The sequence below is a fragment of the Camelus ferus genome, chromosome 23 (assembly GCF_009834535.1).
Source record: "Camelus ferus isolate YT-003-E chromosome 23, BCGSAC_Cfer_1.0, whole genome shotgun sequence".
NCBI lineage: Eukaryota > Metazoa > Chordata > Mammalia > Artiodactyla > Camelidae > Camelus > Camelus ferus.
The window spans coordinates 31,679,542-31,698,691 of NC_045718.1; the positions used below are offsets into that span (position 1 = coordinate 31,679,542).

At 41.0% G+C, this 19,150-nt stretch overlaps 1 protein-coding gene across 1 annotated transcript; it reads right to left on the reverse strand.

The window, feature by feature from the left end:
- Nucleotides 1-14,356: 14,356 nt before the first annotated feature.
- CCDC185 (coiled-coil domain containing 185) lies at nt 14,357-16,444 on the reverse strand. The gene has a single exon (XM_032466628.1). The coding sequence runs from the start codon at nt 16,265-16,267 to the stop codon at nt 14,357-14,359; it is 1,911 nt and encodes a 636-aa protein (XP_032322519.1). The 5' UTR covers nt 16,268-16,444.
- Nucleotides 16,445-19,150: the final 2,706 nt, after the last annotated feature.

Below are 19,150 nucleotides of genomic sequence, written 5' to 3' on the forward strand. Positions count from 1 at the left end.
GAGGCTGGCTTTCAGTCTGGGCTGAAAAGGTACTGTTTTTATTTTTATTTTTTTAATATAAAATTTTTTAAAAAAATTTTATTTATTTAAAATTAAGTTACAGTCAGTTACAACGTGTCAGTCTCTGGTGTACAGCACAATATCCCAGTCATGCATAGACATGCCTATATTAGTTTACATTTTTTCCATTAGAGGTTATTATAAGATATTAAACATAGTTCCCTATACTATACAGAAGAAACTTCTTAAAAAATCTATTATTATATATAGTGGCTAACATTTGTAAATCTCAAACCCCCAAATTTATCCCTTCCCACCCACTTTCCCTAGTAACCATAAGATTGTTAACTAAGTCTACAGATCAGTTTCTGTTTTGTAGGTGAGTTCATAGTGTCCTTTTTTTTTTTCTTCTCAAGATTCTACATATGAGTGATATCATGTGGCATTTTTCTTTCTCTTTCTGGCTTACTTCACTCAGAATGGTGTTCTCCAGGTCCATCCATGTTGCTGTGAGTGGCATTATTTTATTATTTTTTATGGTAGAGTAGTATTCCATTGTGTAAATATACCACAACTTCTTTATCCAGTCATCTGTCAATGGATATTTAGGTTGCTCCCATGTCTTGGCTAATGTATATAGTGCTGCTGTGAACATTGGGGTGTATGTACCTTTTTGCAGTAGAGTTCATTCCGGATATATACCCAGAAGTGGGATGTTGGGAAATTAAGCCTTTGTCAGTTGCATCATTTGCAAATATTTTCTCCCATTTTGTAGGTTGTCATTTTGTTTTGCTTATGGTTTCCTTTGCTGTGAAAAGGCACTGTTTTTATATATTTTGGGCTTTTGCGCAGCACTTTTAGACCAGCCCACCCCACTTCAAGCTACTTCCTGCTTTATGTCATAAACTAGGGGAACATTTCCTATTTTCTCCAATAGTTTGAAAGCCCCAGACTCATCTTGGGGTGAAGCAGAAGTCACATAGGTAGGATGCTGAGACCAATTGCTCATCGTTACATTCTTTGGAATATACACCCATGTGCGCATGTACACTTGCTGCTTCCCAACTGCCCTAATGAATGAAGTTCAGTGAACACTAATTGGTAGCTCTACAGAAGTCCGTGGTTCAGGTTTATGGCTTCCTTCCAGAAGCCCAAATATCGATCAGCCACGTGTCCCATCTCCACTGCCTTCAATTTGGCTCAGGGGGTGCTCCCATAATGTAGGTTATATTTAATAGACACATTATATTCCTTCTCTTCAAGCAAGGTTATTTTTCAAACACTGAGCACAAATAATCATTCAGGAAACGCTTTGCAAAAACAGCGTTGTATGAAAACCATACAATTCAAAGTCTGTTTTAGAAGTTTTTACAAAGAGCAGGAAATTTGGGGCAGGGTAGGGAGAAGCAGGTGCTGCATTCTTTTTGTGAATAAATGCCTGTGTATCTATGAGGCACGGGTAGGGTTGGAGGCTGCCTGACTGGTCCCTAGTAGAGTGTGGTATGAGAAGGCTTTCCAAACACAGCCACTTTTAGCTCCAAACCAAGATACCCTTACACTCCCGCAGCTCTGGCCATAAAGGTAAGAATGAAAGTTCTGTTTCGCTGGCTCTGAGGTTTGTAGGAAGTGTAGTAAAGTAAGTAGTTGATTTAGTACCTCACCCCCTTCTATTTTACCATTTGACATTCGGTGCATGTGACCTTGGCAGGAGTTCCAATGAGAAAACACCACCAGTGTAGACTGAACAGGCCATATTTGAGATCTGGAGGGTCCCCAGAGGGGCTTCAAAGGAAACATCTTGAAATCTAAAACCATCTGCTGAGTGAAAACTCTGTTTGTTTCTTGTGTGTTATCCCCACCAATCACTAGGTTCCCAGTGGAAGAGGCCAGAAAGAGGAGTAAGACTGATCACAACTCTAGCTACCATTTTCCAGAACTTCCCGAGCCTGACTTCACGTGTATTTTCTTGTTCATCTCACAGCAATCCAGTGAGGTGAGGACCATTCTTATGCCTATCTTCCAGTGGAGGAAACTGAGTCTCGCAGGGGTTATGTCCCGCGTGGACAGCCGGTCAGCTGGTGGGTGGCAGAGCCTGCATTTAAACCCAACACTGACTCGACATCCCAGGCTTTACCTGGTTACTGCACAATGCACTCCTGCACCCCTTCCAGCCAGTAGCCCCCCACCCAGGGGAAACCAGTCTCCTGATGTCCACAGCAGAGGCTAATCCTTCTGTATCTGTACTTCATATAAATGGAATCATGCAGTGGGTGTTCTCTGGTGTCTGGCTTCTTTCACTCAGCATTGTGTGAGATTCACCGTGTTGTTGAGTGTGGCTGTTGGTCAATCGTGAACAGAAATCTGTTGCATGACTGTGCCTCAATTGATGTGTCCAGTCTGTCACTGATGGACGCTGAACTGTTTCCTGTTCTTGGCTATTACACAAAGCACTGCTATGCATAAATAAACTCTTAAGGTTGAGATAAAAAAATCTACATGGACAATCATATCATCTGTGAATAATGAGAATTTATAGTTTTTTTCCCCTTTCCAAACTGTATCTTTTCTTTCTTTTCTTTTTTCTTCCTGATTTTAAAAGCCTTCACTGTTTCACCATTAAAAATAATGTTGGTGTAGATTTGGGGTAGACTCCCTTTATCAGATTAAGGAAATCCCTTTCTATTCTGAACTAGTTAATTTTTTAAATCATAAATAGGTATTTTGAATTTCATCAAATGTGTTTTATCCGTCTATTGAAATAACCATATATTTTGTTCTTTTAATGATAATGTGGTAAATGATAATTACAAATTTTCTGAAGCTAAGCCCTATATTCCTGGAATAAATCCAGCTTAGTCATTATGTGTTATTTTTTTTTCATAAAGTGCAAAATTTATTTTGCTAATATTTGTGTAGGATTATTGCCTTTATGTTCACAAATGAGGTTTTCCTGTGATTTTTCTGTATTATTTTTTTCCAGTTTTAGCATCTTAGGTAATAGTGAACTCAAACTAAATTGGGGAATATTCTTTTTTTCTCAAAGAATTTGCATAGTATTAGAATGACATGTTCCATGAACACTTGGTAGAATTTACCTGTAAAGTCATCTGTGCCTGGTGATTCTCTGTAAGAAAATTAAACAATTGATTCCTTTGTTTTGATGGTTATGAGCTATCTGGACTTTCTTTTTGAGTTTGTCATTTTTATTTATTTATTTTAACATTTTTTATTGATTTATAATCATTTTACAATGTTGTGTCAAATTCCAGTATAGAGCACAATTTTTCAGTTATACATGAACATATATATATTCATTGCCACATTTTTTTCTCTGTGAGCTACCATAAGATCTTGTATATATGTCCTTGTGCTATACAGTATAATCTTGTTTATCTGTTCTACAATTTTGAAATCCCAGTCTATCCCTTCTCACCCCCCGCCCCCTTGGCAAACACAAGTTTGTATTCTATGTCTATGAGTCTATTTCTGTTTTGTATTTATGCTTTGTTTGTTTTGTTTTGTTTTGTTTTTTAGGTTCCACATATGAGCGATCTCATATGGTATTTTTCTTTCTCTTTCTGGCTTACTTCACTTAGAATGACATTCTCCAGGAGCATCCACGTTGCTGCAAATGGCGTTATGTTGTCGGTTTTTATGGCTGAATAGAGTTGGTCATTTTTAGAAGAATGTGTTCATTTCCTCTAAGTTAATGCATCTTTATGCATCCTTTGTCATGTAGTTTTTTATGGTACACTCTTATCTTTCTAGTCTCTGCTGGGTCTCTCATCATATCTCTTTTTATTTTTAATATTATTTGCGCATCTCTCTTTCTTGAACAATTCTGCTAGAAATTTGCCTATTTTCTTCGTGTTTTCAAAGAATCAACCAACTTTTAGTTTTTGTAAATCATGTCCATTATGTCTTTGCTTTCTATTTCATTAATTTCTACACCTATAGTTTTCTTTCTTTAAATTTATTCTGTTGTTCTTTTTCTAATTTCTTAAGTTAGATGCTTAGCTCATTAGTTTTCAGCTTTTCTTCTCTTATATTAATAAGCATGTATGTCTCTATATTTCTCACATTATCTTTGTTCACCACATGCCATAAGCATCAGTATATTGTATTTTCATTTTTGTCTAGTTCTAAATATATTTAAATTTCTCTTATTTTTTATCCATGAGGTATTTAAAAGTGAGATTTTCAAGTTCTAAGCATATATTTTTGAATTCTAATTTAATTCCATTGTGGTTAGGAAACTCAGTCCATATGATAATGGATATTTGAAAAATTTAACCCTTCTTTTGTGGCCTATTCCATAGTTAGTCTTTGTAAATATCCTATTGTCATATGGAATGTCATATGTCCAATAAACCAAACTTGATAACTGCATTTTTATATCTTTACTAGTTTTTTGTCCTATCAGTAAGAGAGGTACCTTGAACTTCACCCACTGTGATGATGAATTTAATTTCTCTATGTGTTCTATCAATTTTGCTTTACATATAAGACTTCTTAGAATTGTTTTATCTTCTAGATGCAGAAAACATCTTGTTATTATATAGAGACCCTATCTACATAATACTTTTCTGTGTTAAAGTCTACTTTTTTTGATAGTAGAAATCTTTCTTTTGGTAACTATTGCTTCATAAATCATTTACTTCCAACACTTCCCTGTCCTTACGTTTGAATGTGTTCCCTGTGAATAGTACAGAGCTGAATCTTTAAAAACATCTAGTGTGACAATTTCAGTCTATTGTGTGGTGCCTTTAGTCCTTTTACATTCACTGTGACACCTGGTATGTCTGTCTGTCTTTCCGCTGCTGCTACTTCCTGCTTCCTATTTATCCTGTTTTTGCCTTGACCCATTTTTCTCTTGTTGGCCATTAAAACTTTCCATTTTTATTTGCTTTCTGATTCCATTTTTCCCTTTTACTTGTTTGGAAGTTATCCTGTACTTGATTCCTATTCTTTTACGGTTACCCTTGAAATTTCACATGCAAACTTGCTAAAACACTAACATCAGTTTCTCAGCCCTCTAGCAAGTCACACAACCACTTCCTCTCTCCACTTTCATACTATTATCCTGAGTATTTTCATTTTTGTCCTTTGAAACATTTTTATTTCCATAAGTTAGGCATGGAAGTTAGATGTTCATATTATTTTTATGGGCAATATTAATATTTGCCTGCTTCTTTACTGTTCTGCATCTCAGACCTTTCTTCTGGGATTATTTCCCTTCCTCCTGAAGTGCATCTTTTTAAGTTCCTTTAAAATTTTTTTTTTAAATTGAAGTATAGTCGGTTTACAATATTGTGTCAAATTCTGGCATAATGTTTCAGTCATGCATATACACACATATATTCATTTTCATATTCTTCTTCATTATAGGATACTATAAGAAACTGAATATAGTTCCTTGGGCTATACAGTAGAAACTTGCTGTTTATCTATTTTATATATAGTAAAGTTCTTTTGGTTTCTGTTTCTCTGAAAATGTTTTCATTTCGTTCTCATAAGTGGAGATATTTTTGCTGGGTGGACAGTTGTAGGATGACTGTGGTTTTCCTTCAGCATTTAGAAGATATTATTCCACTGTTTCTCGGCTTTGGTTTTTGCTGTTGGGAAAACTCCTGTCAGTCTAACTGTCATTCCTTTGAAGGTGGCGCTTTTCCTTTTTTAATGCTTTTAAAATCTTTGATTTGTTTTGGTACTTGGCACATTCTTTTCAATGTGTCTGGGTTTTGGATTTGCTTTTTCTTTGTCTTGTTGGGTAACTAATGAGCTTACTGTGTCCTTGTGCTCATGTCTTTCATCAGTTCTAGCAAATTACCTTTAAACTTGCCCTCTCCCCTCTCTTTTCTGCTCCTTCCTCCTGGACTCTGATTTGATTTTGGAACTTCTCACTCTGTCTTCCTTGTCTCTTAATCTCTTTTTTGCCTTTTACATCCTGTTTCTTGGTACTACTTTCTAGAAAATTTCTACAGCTCTGTCTTTAAGTTCACCAACTCTCTCCTCAATTGTGTTTAATGTGTTATTTTTACCCCACCTTCTGAGTTTTTTTTTAATAGCAAAAACTAGATGTTTTCATTTCTAAAAGTTCTATGTCTTTTTCAGATCTACCTAGTCACATTTGCTTTCCCTTCTCCTTGCTCTTCTTTATGATCCTTTTTATTTGAACATTTAATATATGGTTAGTCTCTATTCTGATTCTGAGAATTCAAGTATTTTAAATCTGGATAAGTCTGAATCTGTTTTCTTTCTACTGATATTACTCATGATGATTGATGTCCTTGCACAATGATCTCTGTGAGCTCACCTTGATCCGTGATCTGCTTTTGATCTGTGCAAAACCTGAGAGCTTGAAATGAGGATGCTTGTCTCCAGAGTGGCTTTGTCTTTTCTTCTACCAGGACCTGGAGTACTGCTTACCTAGACCAATGCCATCCTCTTCCATAGTCCCTGGTCTAATGTGGGAATCTCAGCATCAGCTTCTCCCTCTTAATATACTGTTATTTGGAATTGTCCTCAGGGCAACTCTGCCTCTATGTGTAGTAACTGCTCAATTCTCTGACTTGTGTGTGTGTGTGTGTGTGTGTGTGTGTGTTTGTGTGTGTGTGTGTGTATGTGGTGTGTCCCCACGGAGATTTCCATTATTTCCATAATCCCGCCAATACAAAGAAATTGTATTTTATGAAAAAAATATAGCTGTTCTTACATACAAGGACCCTCAAGATTGCTAGTCTCCCACACTATGGGAAACAGAAATTTGGACCTGTTTTTGCATTAATAAAAGGGAGAGGGAGTATGAGAATTCAGGGCAAGATGGAAACATTTCGTTGCCATTAAAACAATGCTATATAAATGCTAGCTATTGTTTGTGGCATATACTTTTCTAAATCTCATCATTTTGTCCTTGTTTTCTGGCTATCTCATGTGTATGAAGCTTGCTTCCTGGGTTCTAAGGGCTACCCCAGTATCCTGTCTTCTGTTTAGCATCTCAAGAACATCCTTGCCCACTTCACCTCATTTTGTAACATCCACAAGAAGCCTGACTTGCAGACTGGACCGAGTATGATGCTGTGTGCTACAATGCTATAATGGACACAGAGACAGGTCCAAGGGAAGGGCTTGGATCCAGGCCTGGTCCAAATTGGTCCAATCCAAGTCTTTTCTGGAATTTTCCATGTTAGAGGCAGAGAAGTCTCTCTTCCTGAATTGCAAAAAGGAAACACATAAGCCCGGGGCTTTTGGTGGCCAACTTCCATGCCACATAGGGAAGGTCAATCTGTAGCCTTGATTAACACGTGGGTTTGTTTCTGAGCTGAGCCTAAGGAGATATTTACAAAATGATTATAAAGAAGGTTGGGGTGGGGTAGTCACTGGCAGCTCATGCATTCAGACAGTTGCAGGAGGACTCCCTCACTGAGCCGTGACTGGGACCTAAGCCTTCTGTCCCTTTGCCACCCTCAAGGCAGTGAAAGGGGCATGGCTTTGAGTAATTACCATCATCCAGCCAGTACAAGTGACAGTTAGGTCAAAGGAGTAAATAAGAGTCAGAACCTTTTGAAGTGGTCCCTCCTCCCCTTTTGAGAATTAGCTCACCTCTACTTAACCTCAAAAATGTAAGCTTGCCAGTAAATCTGACCCTCTAGTTCCTGTGAGTTAGGATATCTGCAACATCAAAGTGAGACAATGATTCCTTTAGAAGTACAGAAAAATTAACTGGAAAAAGAACAATTCTGGTTTCAAGGGCTGTGAGACAGGGCGATGGGTCTGGTTGTAACTAGACATAGTTGGATTGAAAAATGCCCAGAGCTTTCTGATTTTTAAAAAGGCAAGATCAAATGGCAAGTGTTTGGTGTCTCAAAAAATAATTTTTAAAACATTCATTATTTTCTCCTCATTATACAGGATACACAAAAAGGAGAATACAGCTCCAGATCATTTCGATGACATCCCAAGCCCAGGAAGGATTAATGCCTGAGAATACTCAATTGAATCAGCATTTTTTCCCCTCAATGCACAATCACTACAGGTTCAGAAGGGAGAGGGAACATTAATAAAAGCTGGCCCAATATGGAATTAATTCGATTACACAGCCAGTGGAGAAACACTTCAGTCCCCTAGAGCCAAAGGTAACTTCTTTAAAACTCCTGATATATGTCAGTTCAAATGCTACTAATATCACTGTCTTTAAAATGTTATAATAAAAGACACATATATGTTAATGTTTGACAAACGTTAGGTTATTTCGCCATTCATTCCTCTCAAATTCTGAGTGTCCTTGCAAATCAGATTTTGTCCAGCATTAGAGTCAAGAAAATATTATATAACAAAAGCTAACAGGGAGGTCTTGTTGTGTGTTTAGCACTGTTCTAAATACCTCACATGTATTGGTCCATTTAATCCTCACAACCCTAAGAGTTATATACTCTGTTTCCTTTGTATGGACAAGGAAAATGATGCATGGATGGGTTAACTACCTTGCCCAAGGCCACTCTTAGTTAAATGATGGAGATTGGATTTGAACATGGGTAGTCTGGTTTCAGAGCCTGCATCTTAATCTCTGTGGTATATTTCTTCTTCATCACTGAAAGGCAGGTAATATGTGGAAACAGTCTAGACAGTCAGAAAGAATTGGGTTCAAATTCTAGCTCTACCACTTATAAGCAGCAGCATCTCAGAAATCTTGCTCAACCTCTCCAAACCTCAGGTTTGCGTCTATGAAATATGATATTAATTTATAAAGTTTATAAAATAAAAGAATATAAATAAATGTAAAAGAGTCTAGTGTGTGTCTAACTGCATGGCACATAGTAAGCATTTGATAAGGTCTGGCTAGAGGACGGGATTTTTTGATCCCATAGTTTTGATCTCATAAGTAACCAAATACAAATATTTAAGAAACCAAGGCTATTACATTTTCAATGAGAGAGTATTTTCTAACACAAACTCTTTTAAGCCAATTCAATTCTATGATCAGTTTTCTAAATGGTACAGTCATTGCTTCTAAAGTTTTCTATTTTTGTTTTCAATTTACAAAACTTCTTTGCATTGAGAGCAATTGCATTTATCAGTATTCTTGACAACATCAAATGTGACCAATTACAGCTTCTGCTGTTCTGGGCTTTTCTTTATGGGAATTATTTCTGCCAAGTTCAATTTTTCTAGGCCAAATTATACAGATATACATGTTATAAAGAAAATTTGGTTCTATCATTCAATTTTTAGTCAATAACAACTGTTACTATTTTCAGTCTTAGCCTTTGTTGAATTTACTTTGTGTTAATACATTTCTACTAAATTTAGTTTTCTTGGGTTCAGGTTTTGAAATTCTCACTGTTGCCAAAAAAAATGCTGTTTTTTTCCAGCAATAAATCATGTCAGTTTTATTTTGTTTTTAGAAATCTTTTGACATCTTTGTAGATTTACATGCAGTTTTAAGAAATAAGACAGAGAAATCCTATGTGTCCCTTACTCCATTTTTCCTGATGATAACATCTTGGAAACTATAGTACAGTATCACACCTAGGAGACTGACATTAATACAGCCAAGATGCAGAACGCTTCCTTCACCAAAAAGATCCCTCATGCTGCCCTTTTACTGCCACACGCACTTTCCTTTACCTCCATTCCATCTATAATCCCTGACAGCTACTAATCTGTTCTCCATTTCTGCAATCCTATCATTTCAATATAAGTGGAATGACACACTATGTAACCTTTTGGGATTGGCTTTCGTCACTCAGCATACTTCTCTGGAGATTCATCCCAGTTGTATGTATGAATAGTTGGTTCCTTTTCATTGCTGAGTAGTATTTCACAGTACGGATGTAGCACTATTTGTTTAACCTTTCAACCATTGAAGGACATCTGGGTTACCCCAGTTTGGGGTCATTATGAACAGAGCTGTGATAAATATCCATGTATAGGTTTTTGTATGAACAGAAGTCTTCATTTCTCTGGGATAAATGCCCAGGAGTGCAATTGCTGTGTCATATGGTAGTTACATCTTTAGTTTTTGAATAAACTGCCAAACTGTTTTCCAGAATGGCTGTACAGTTTTACATTTCCACCAGCAATGTCTGGATGATCCAGTTTCTCTGCATCCTTGCCAGCATCCCATGTTGTCACTATTTCTTATTTCAGCCATTCTGATGGGTGAATAGTGATACCTCGTTGTAGTTTTAACTTGCATTTTCTCATTCCATAACTTGTCATTCATCCTCTTAACAGATTCTTTCACACAGCAAAAGTTTTTAACTTTGATAAAGTGCAACTTATCAATTTTTTTCTTTTATAGATTGTGCTTTTGATGTCAAGTTTAAGAACTCTTTGCCTAACTTTAGACCCTAAAGATTTTCTCCTATGTTTTTTTCCTGAAAATTTTATTGTACTACAATTTACATTTAAGTCCATGATCCATTTTGAGTTAAGTTTTGTATAAGATGTGACTTGGGTTGAAGTTCTTTCCTCCTTCCTTCCCTTCCTTCTTCCTTCCTCCCTCTCTCTCTCTCTGTTACTTTCTTACTTTTTGCCTGTAGATATGCACTTGTTTCCACATCATTATATTGAACTCTCTGCCTTTCTCCTTCAAATTGCTTTTGCATCTTTGTCAAAAATCGTAATTGGACATATTTATATGGATCTATTTCTGGTTTCTTTATTTTGTTCCATTGATGTATGTGTCTGTCCTTTCATCAATATTACATAGTCGAATTACTGCAGCTATGTAATGAGTAATGAAATTGGGCAGACTGAGTCCTCCTACTTTCTCTTTTTGGAAATTGTTTTAGCTACTCTTTTGCAAATATTTCTTCCCAGTCTGTGGCTTATTTTCTCATTCTCTTAATCAAGAATTTTTCTTTTCTTTTCTTCAGTTTTAGAAGTTTGACTAAGATATGTCATGGATCTCTATGGGTTTACTCTTTTGGGAGGTTCACTCAACTTCTTGAATATGTAGGGTTAGCTCTTCTACCAAATTTGGAGAAGTTCTCAGCCATTATTACCTTGAATATTTTTTCAGCCCTACCTTCTTTCTCTCCTTCTGGGGACATACCATGAATGTTAGATCTTTTATTATAGTCTCACAGGCCCATGAGGCTCTGCTAATTTAAAAAAAATTTATATTTCTCAGATTTGGTAATTTTTAGTGTTTTGTCTTACAATTCACCAATTCTTTCTTCTGTTCTCTCCATTCTGCTGTTTAACCCATCCACTGAGCTTTTTATTATATTTTCCAGTTTTAAAATTTACACTTGGTTTTCCTTTACACCTTGTTTTCTTTGTTAAGACTTTTTATTTGCCAAGACAGTTCTAGTTTTCATTTGTTTCAAGTGTGTTCATAATTGCTTGTTGAAGCATTTTTGTCATGTCTGCATTAAGATCTTTTTTCAGGTATTTCTATCATTTGTCATCCTCACGTTGGCATCCATTGTCTTTTCTAGTCAGTTTGACATATTATTTTCTTGGTGTGAAGTGTGATTTTGAATAGAAGCCAGGACATTTTGAGTATTACAAGACTGGATCTTCTATTCCATCTGGCCTCCTCTCACACTGTTCTAGAATGGGAAGGAGGTTGAATGAGGCCTTACTATTGACAGGTAGAGATAGATGTCCAGTTCCCCACTCCACCTCCCTTGCCACCTGAGGGGGAGGGGCACTCTTCATCACTGCTGGGTGGAGACGGGGGTATTGGCTCCCCTCTAGGCCTGCAGTGATACCTCCCTGCCTGGGCAGAGGTAGTAAGAGAGCCTCATTACTGCTCTCAACACAACATCTACCAACACCAAAGGGGTGTTACTGCTGGAGGCTGATAAAACTCCTCTCCACTAGGTTTCATCTGACACCACCCAGTAGGGAAACAGCAGGGCATACTGTTAGTGTGTGGTGGTGGTGGTGGTGGTGATGGTGGTGGTTGAGAGTCTAGGCTTCCAAAGTGTTCTCAGCTGACACTGCCATGGTGGGGAGCTCCTCATTACAGCCTGGTGAGCGTAAAAGTCTAGGCTCACCACTGGGTCTTTGTTGGCATGGCTAAGGGTAGTGGTTGAAAACTATATTTGTACTGGGAGTACATATATATGTATTTTTTTTTAAAAGGAAGAATAGAGGGAAGTAAGTGTACTCCATCTTCTGTCAGTTTTATTCTGTATTATTTCTATCAGTACCATTCATAAAGAATTGTATTAAAGACTGAAAGTCTGTATTTATTTCTTGGAGCAAAGAGCAAAGAACATTAGTAGGGTAAAGGCTTGGGATGTGGATGTGGATGTGGGGTAAAAATATCCTCCTTAACGGCTTTTATTTTGACTGTATATTGACCACCATGTTAACTTAAGCATGGGTGTAAAGAACTCTAAGACAACGACCCTGGCCTTACATAGTGTACAGCCCAGCTTGGAAGCCAAGATGTGGATTGCAAGATGGATATGCCAACACGGCAACAACTGCTAAGCACTCAACAAGCTGAGCAGTTAGTCAGAGAAGGTGGTGTTGAGATGGGGCAACCATGGAGTTCCCACACTTCACAGTAGAGGCAGAATGTGAGCTTAGCTCAGAAAAACCAGTCTTAGATATGATGGGAGGAGGCAGCTGTTGAGAAAGGATCGAATAGAGAGGATGGAATTGACAAAAATGGAGGGTCAGCAGTATAATAAAAATGGCTATATTTAATTACAGTGTATTACGTTCTAGACACTATACCAAACACCTTACATTAATTATTTTGTTTAATCATCCCTCACAACATCCCTTCGAAGTATCAATTATAATTCTACTTTACAGATGAGGAAACTGAGGCCCAGGAAAGTAACTTCCCCAAAGTCACATAACATGTCAAGAGGAAGAGTTAGATTCAAGGGTTGTCTGCCTCTCTGAGACATTTTAAATGTTATCCTAGAATGCCAGGAATGTACATAGCATTTGGCTGGAATGGCATTAACTTGGTTGAAGAGAAGAGAATAATAAGATTGGAAATTGAGACAAGAAGTATAAGCCTTTCTATTTTTGAGCAAAGGTGTGAGGGCCCAAGTAGGCCTCTTTGGGGACAGCAGATAGAGGGGACCAAAGGCAGAGAAGGGGGCCCAGTTTGCATCACATAAGATGAAACTATGGCTTTCACACTGACCTCTGAACGAAAGCACTTGCCAGGCCACCTTTCACGTCATTTCAAAAACACTAATAAGACAAAAATCTTCCAGTGGGGCGTATTCTTTCTATTTCTCTCTCTTTCTTTTTTTCCTCAAAAGACAAATGTTATATGAGGGGCATTTTTTAAAACTTTAAGAATTTTTTGATAGAGACTTTGAGAAGTGATGGGTTAAGTTCTGCTTAGCTTCTGGCTCCTTATTTTTAAAATGTCAGGTTCCTGAATCAAGCTTAGTCATCCCTTCAGACCCTGGTTAGGTTCATTAGACACAATGTGGGTAGACAGAATGACATCACACACCTCCTTCAGAAAAGACAAAGGGGAAATAGAGGGAAAGAGAAGGATTCTAATAGAACTTTGTTCCAAAAGACTGGATGAGATGGACCAAAAGGAAAAAAAAAAAAAAAAAAGAATCTGACCAAAAGGTTCCAGGGAGCTCTTGGCTCATGGCTGTGATGGTGCAGTCAAGCAGTAGTGCTAAAGGAGTTATAAACACTTCCTATTAACATGGGGACGAAAGGCCAAAGAAGCACATTCTGGGAAGAAATACAGAGAGCTCTTTCCAAAAATACTTCACAGAACATCAATTCCATGGAATGATCCAAGAGAAAAATGAGTTCCGTGGTTTGTGAAAAACACTAGGTTGATCAAATGTTTCTTTACTGCAGGCCTTTTCAGAACCTTTAAAATTTTCATCTGTGTTATGAACTCCCGAGATGGGATGTAGTACGCTGGGTTCCCAAATCTATTTGTTTGCAGAAATTCCTCCCGCCCCTCTGCCCATACTTTTTTTTTTTCTTTTCTTGGCGATTTCTTATGACAGGCACTTCACACTTCACCTTTCCATAAGTTCTGGAACAGGAAAAGACTTAAGTCATGACACTGAACTGTAAACCCAACTGTAGATTTTTTCTTTGGTTCTTCAAATGTGTGTCTGACATGTGTTTCTAAGATTGCTTGAGAGCTAAATGAATATTCTATTTAAATCAAAATGTACAAAGGCAAGTGATTTCCTTAAAATCCCCAAATTCTTATCCCAACCCTCTCCACTATCCAGATGAATGAATAAACTGGTTCATGAGAGGAAACTGCAGCTATTTTATATACTTTTTAACAATCAATGCTTAATTTTAATCAGCTTATAAAATGAATCACATTGCCACATCGCTTTCTAGCCGCCTGGACTGTAAGCTATTTGTCGTCAGGTTCTCAGTAGCCCTCTCTCTGCTGCCCAGCTTGGACCTGGGTCTCCCGGGCCAATCGATCAAAGAAGCTGTTGGCAAGTGCTCTCACGTTGTCTGTCCTGGAGGCCCTGGAGATCTTCTGGAATCCCTCTAAGGTTGCATCTTTCTCTTGCGCGATCTGCTGCATCCTCTGTTCCTTTTTCTTAAGGGCTTCCTTGATGCCCTCGATGTGGCACTTTCCCTCCTTCTCAGCTTTCAGCTTCAGGATGTGATGATTCTTCTCACGCAGGATGCTGAGCTCCCGAATGTGCTGCGCCTTGTCCCTGGTGTTCTTGTGAACGTCACTCCTGGTCTGCAGGACCTTCTGGTCCGCCAGCTCCGTCAGCAGCGGCTTGTGCTCCTTCCTCTGCTCCTTGGACTCTTCCGCGCGCCACTTGACCTGCTGGAACTGATCCTTCCGCGCCTGGACCTTCTTCAGCTCTCGGTGATGCTCCTTAATCAGGCCTTGGTGGATCTCTTGGTACTGCTGGGAACTCTGTTCCAGGGACAACTTCCTCAGGAGCTCCTCAGCCTTGGTCTGGCAGTCCATGAGGACCTTCCGGGCCTGGTAATTGACTAGGGAGCTAAGATTGCTCTCCTGGATCTTGTTCTGGCCCTCGGTGGTGTGCGCGTTCTTCTTCTGACAGGCCTGCTCCAGCCTCTTCTGCAGCTGCAGGCTGTTCTGCTCCCTCAGGTCCTGCAGCATCCTCTCCTGCTCCTGTAGGAGCTGCAGCTGCTTCCTGTGCTCTGTCTCAGTCTCACTCTCGGTCTCAGAGGGGGCCCTCTCCAGCTTCTCCTGGCACTGGTTCTCCTGCTCCTCCAGCTGTGCCTTCCACCCGCTCTCCTGCTGGATGGCGTTCATCGCTTGTCTGTCCCGCCGCCGAACGCGCTGCTCCCGGCTCAGGTGAGCCTTGCGCTGCTCCTTCTCCTGCTGCCATTGCTCCTGGCTCTGCTGCAGCAGCAGCTTGCGCTCCCTCTCCAGGGTCAACTGGACCTTCTGGTCCGAGCGCTTCAGCTCCTCCCAGGCTACAGCCGCCTGCTGCTGCAGCTCCCGCATCCTCTGGGCCTTCTTGAGCCGGGTCAGCACCAGGGCCACAATCTTCTGGTCTCTGGAGGACATTACTGCCTCTTCTAGCTTGTTCTTGAGTGTCTGGGTGTGCTGGCTCTGTAACCCCTTGCTGGAGACTGAGGGCTGGGAGTACTGGCTGACTAACGACTCCACCGGATCATTGCTGTCTCTTTTCTGGATGTACATGCTAGCCAACTGCGTCCCAAAATCTCGGGAGGGCACAGAAGACTTCTCCGTGTGAACTGAGGAATGGGACCAACGACCTAGACCTCTGCAGACCGGCACTGCCCAATGGTCTCCGCTCTGCACCTTTTCTACCCGGAAAGTTCCACTCTGGGGAGTGTAAGCTCCCTCAGGGTAAGGTGGGGGCGAATCTCCCTGGTCCGGAGGGTAGTGCTGGCCGGGCTGAGGCTGTTGGGGTTGCAGCTGGGGCTGCTGCCGCCAGGCCAGGCTGTGCGGGCTGCCTCCCTGAGTCTGGGGCTTGGTCCTTGCTTCCCGCCAGGCATCTTCCAGGCGCCGGCTGCGGGGCTGGTTCTTCCTGGCGCGCTCCGGGGGCCTCCGGGCCACGTCGGTCAGGCTGCGGCTTTCCTGCGGCGAGTCGGAGTACCGGTGCTGGCGGCGTCGCGGGGTGGGCGAGCAGCGCTGGTGCACCCAGGGCGCCGCGGCCTCGCTCTCCTCGCCGGGAGTCCCGGCCCAGAAGCACAAGCTCGGCTCGGTCTGCGGTCCGGGCCCGCCCAGCCGCGCAGAGGATGCGCGCTCCTCGCGGGGAGGCGGGGGCTCCCAGAGGTCCCCGTGGGGCCGCGAGGAGAAGCGGCGGAAGCCCTCCATCTCCTTCCCCGCGCACCCAGGGTCTGAGAGAGGATCTCTGGGCCTCGCGGGGGCGCTGCGGAGACCCTCCCCCTCAGATCCCGGGGGTCCAGGTCGCCTGTGACGCTCTGGCCACTTCACAATGCGCCTGGATCCTCCTGCTCCTCGCAGCCCTCGGGTCTCGCCCACCCCGGCCTTCCTAGCACCCTGCGCGGCAAGAAGGGGGAGAGTTGAGGGGCAGGCGGCTGGGGGAGGGCCCAGGGCGGTGGAGGGGGCTGCAGGAAGTCAGGGGTTAGCCTTAAATCCGAGGTGCGTAGTGAACCCCCATCGGTGTTTCAGGTAGGAATTTGAACTCGCATGTGTACACCCTAAAGTAGAAGAATTTTTAAAAGAACCCGGGTGAAGGCATTACCCCCAGGATGGAATGTAGGTGGGGAGGAGTAGGGCAGGGAGTCCTGAGTCACCCTTAGCCTTGGGTCCTTGCATCTGAGACCCGCTCTAGCATATGCAAGTGAACCCTCCGTGGAAGCGCATTAATAAGCAGCATTACCCTTTTGCCCTTTTAAGTTAGCAAGCCCAAAGTACGTTTAATGTTTACTTTTTTAAACTTTAAGGAGAGAAAAAAAACGAATCTATTTCCCTCTAATATGGCAATTACTGCCTTTGTTAAAATATGAATGTTCTGAGCACATTTCTGAAATAGTATCAGTGGACACCATGCCGAATCATTGCAGGTTTTTTTTTTTTTTTTTCATTTTTCTCCAGTTTTATGATGAAATTATTTTTTCTTGTTGAGTCACGCTGGACTAATGGAAAAAGCATTGTATTTGGTCATGCAAACTTGAGTCTGACTCTCCTTTGCTACTTTGTACCTGTGTGGTCTTGGGCAAGTTACCTTCCTGACCCTCAAGTTCTAGAAAAGTGGACTGAAAAAGGGGCCGTGACAAGACTAGCACTGAAGGGCTGTCTTTGAGGGTGGGACAAAATTCTGTATCAAGAGTTAGCACCTTAATGGCTTCAATAAATATTACTTTGATGTCCTTGTAGCCTTCAGTTAGAAATTGTAAGATTTAATATATGGGTTTACAAGAGTTTCTACAGATTCCCAGCTTAAGAAAAGAAGAATGGAATCAATGTCATCCTAAAACAGTTGATGTAAAGGGTAGCATGCTAGGGAGGGACCATACCCAGGCTCTGTTGTGTTCATCCTGTACTGTGGATCTTGGCTAAGTCTACTTCCCTTCTCCAGGATGCAATGTGGAAACAGTTCTGGATAACATTCTCCAAATATGAATGCTCCTTACAGAAGAAAAATAAGTATTTCATTCGTCCCAGTCCTCTTCATGCACATCTCCTTGGAGTTTCACAGTGACCCCAGCTAGGCAGGGCCAGTACAATTGATAACACTCCCCTAAGATAAATCTGAGACTTGGCCACATTAACTGATCCCTCAAAGGTCAGTGGGTCAGTGATGGGAGTTTTGACTTAAGATTCACTTCTCTTTCCGTGATATCATGCCACCTCTCAGGAATGTCTGCGTTCTCCCCAGATTCATATATTGAAACCCCAAATCCAAATGTGATGGTATTTGGAGGTGGGGCCTTTGGGAGGTGATGAGGTTCAGGTGAGGTCATGAAGGTGGGGCCCCGGTGATGGGATCAGAGGAAGGCACCAGAACTCCCACTCTGCCATGTGAAAACACAGACAGAAGGTGGCCATCTGTAAGCCAGGAAGCGGGCCCTCACTGAGAACTGAGTGTGCAGGCACCTTGACCTTGCACTTCCCGGCCTCCAGAACAGTGAGAAATAAATGTCTGTTTTTAAGCCACCCAGTCAATGGTGCTTTGTTAGAGCAGCCTGAGCTGACAAAGTTGACATGCTTTAAAAAAAATTATGATCAGTTGTACATCCGAGGTTCATGACAGCCATGTCCTTGAAGCCATGTGGTAGCAGCCTTGACCAGAGTGAAGTCTCCCCAGGAGCCCACTCTGCCTGAATAGGATCTCACGCGCAGTCATTAGCTCATCTATAGCTGAGGACAGGAGGTTGTTCCTACCCTAAATTTCTATTGGCACCTTTCATACTATTGTTAGAGAAATTATTTTGGTGATTATGATTTTTACTAGGAGGCAACTTTTAAAAAAATTAAATCAAATTTGAAATGAAATCATTTAATTTTAAGTAATGAAATATTTGGGCATGAACTGAGTCGTACTGATACCTGAGTGTCAGATCTCTCTGCTGAAGCTTTGCAAAACATTTTGTACATCTAAATGAGGTTCTGGCCAGTACCAGGCCACTTTCTGTCACAGAGAAACAGTGCAGTGTGAGTGGAAAAACAGCCACCCAAGAGCCAGGAGACCTGGCACCAGCCAGCTTTTCCACTTGTTGAGTCATGTTGAGTGGTGAGTCTGGTGGTTTTCCTCATTGTGGTAGGAGATGGTCTATAAGATCTCTTTGAGCCCCAAATGCAACTGGAAAAAGGAGTTCAATCTAATAAACTCTGCAGCCTTCCATCTGTAAAACAAAAATGAGTTAATCCACAAAAAAGGCTTACAGCAGTGCTTGGCATGTGGTTGCTGCCTTGTAAAAATTAACTACTAGAATGATCATTATCATTATTGCAAGCACACTTAAACCATTGCAGAGTGGGACTGAATTTAAAGACATAGTTTGGGGCGGAGCCAGAAGTAGAACCCAAGGGCTCAGATTCCCAATTCAGGGCTCTTTGTCCTCTTTCTAGCCCTGAAGGTTCTCAGAATTCCTCATGGAATTGAGGACAACTCACTCACCTCTGTGGGTGACGGAATAAACGATTTAGTTGGATATAGTCTTAACTTCATGATGCCACAAATATTTATTGTAATCTGGGCCAGGATTAGAAAGCTAATTCAGGGCTCTTGCC

Coding starts and splice junctions, on each gene's coding strand:
- CCDC185 (XM_032466628.1), bottom strand. CDS start 16,267: ATGGAGGGCTTCCGCCGCTTCTCCTCGCGGCCCCACGGGGACCTCTGG.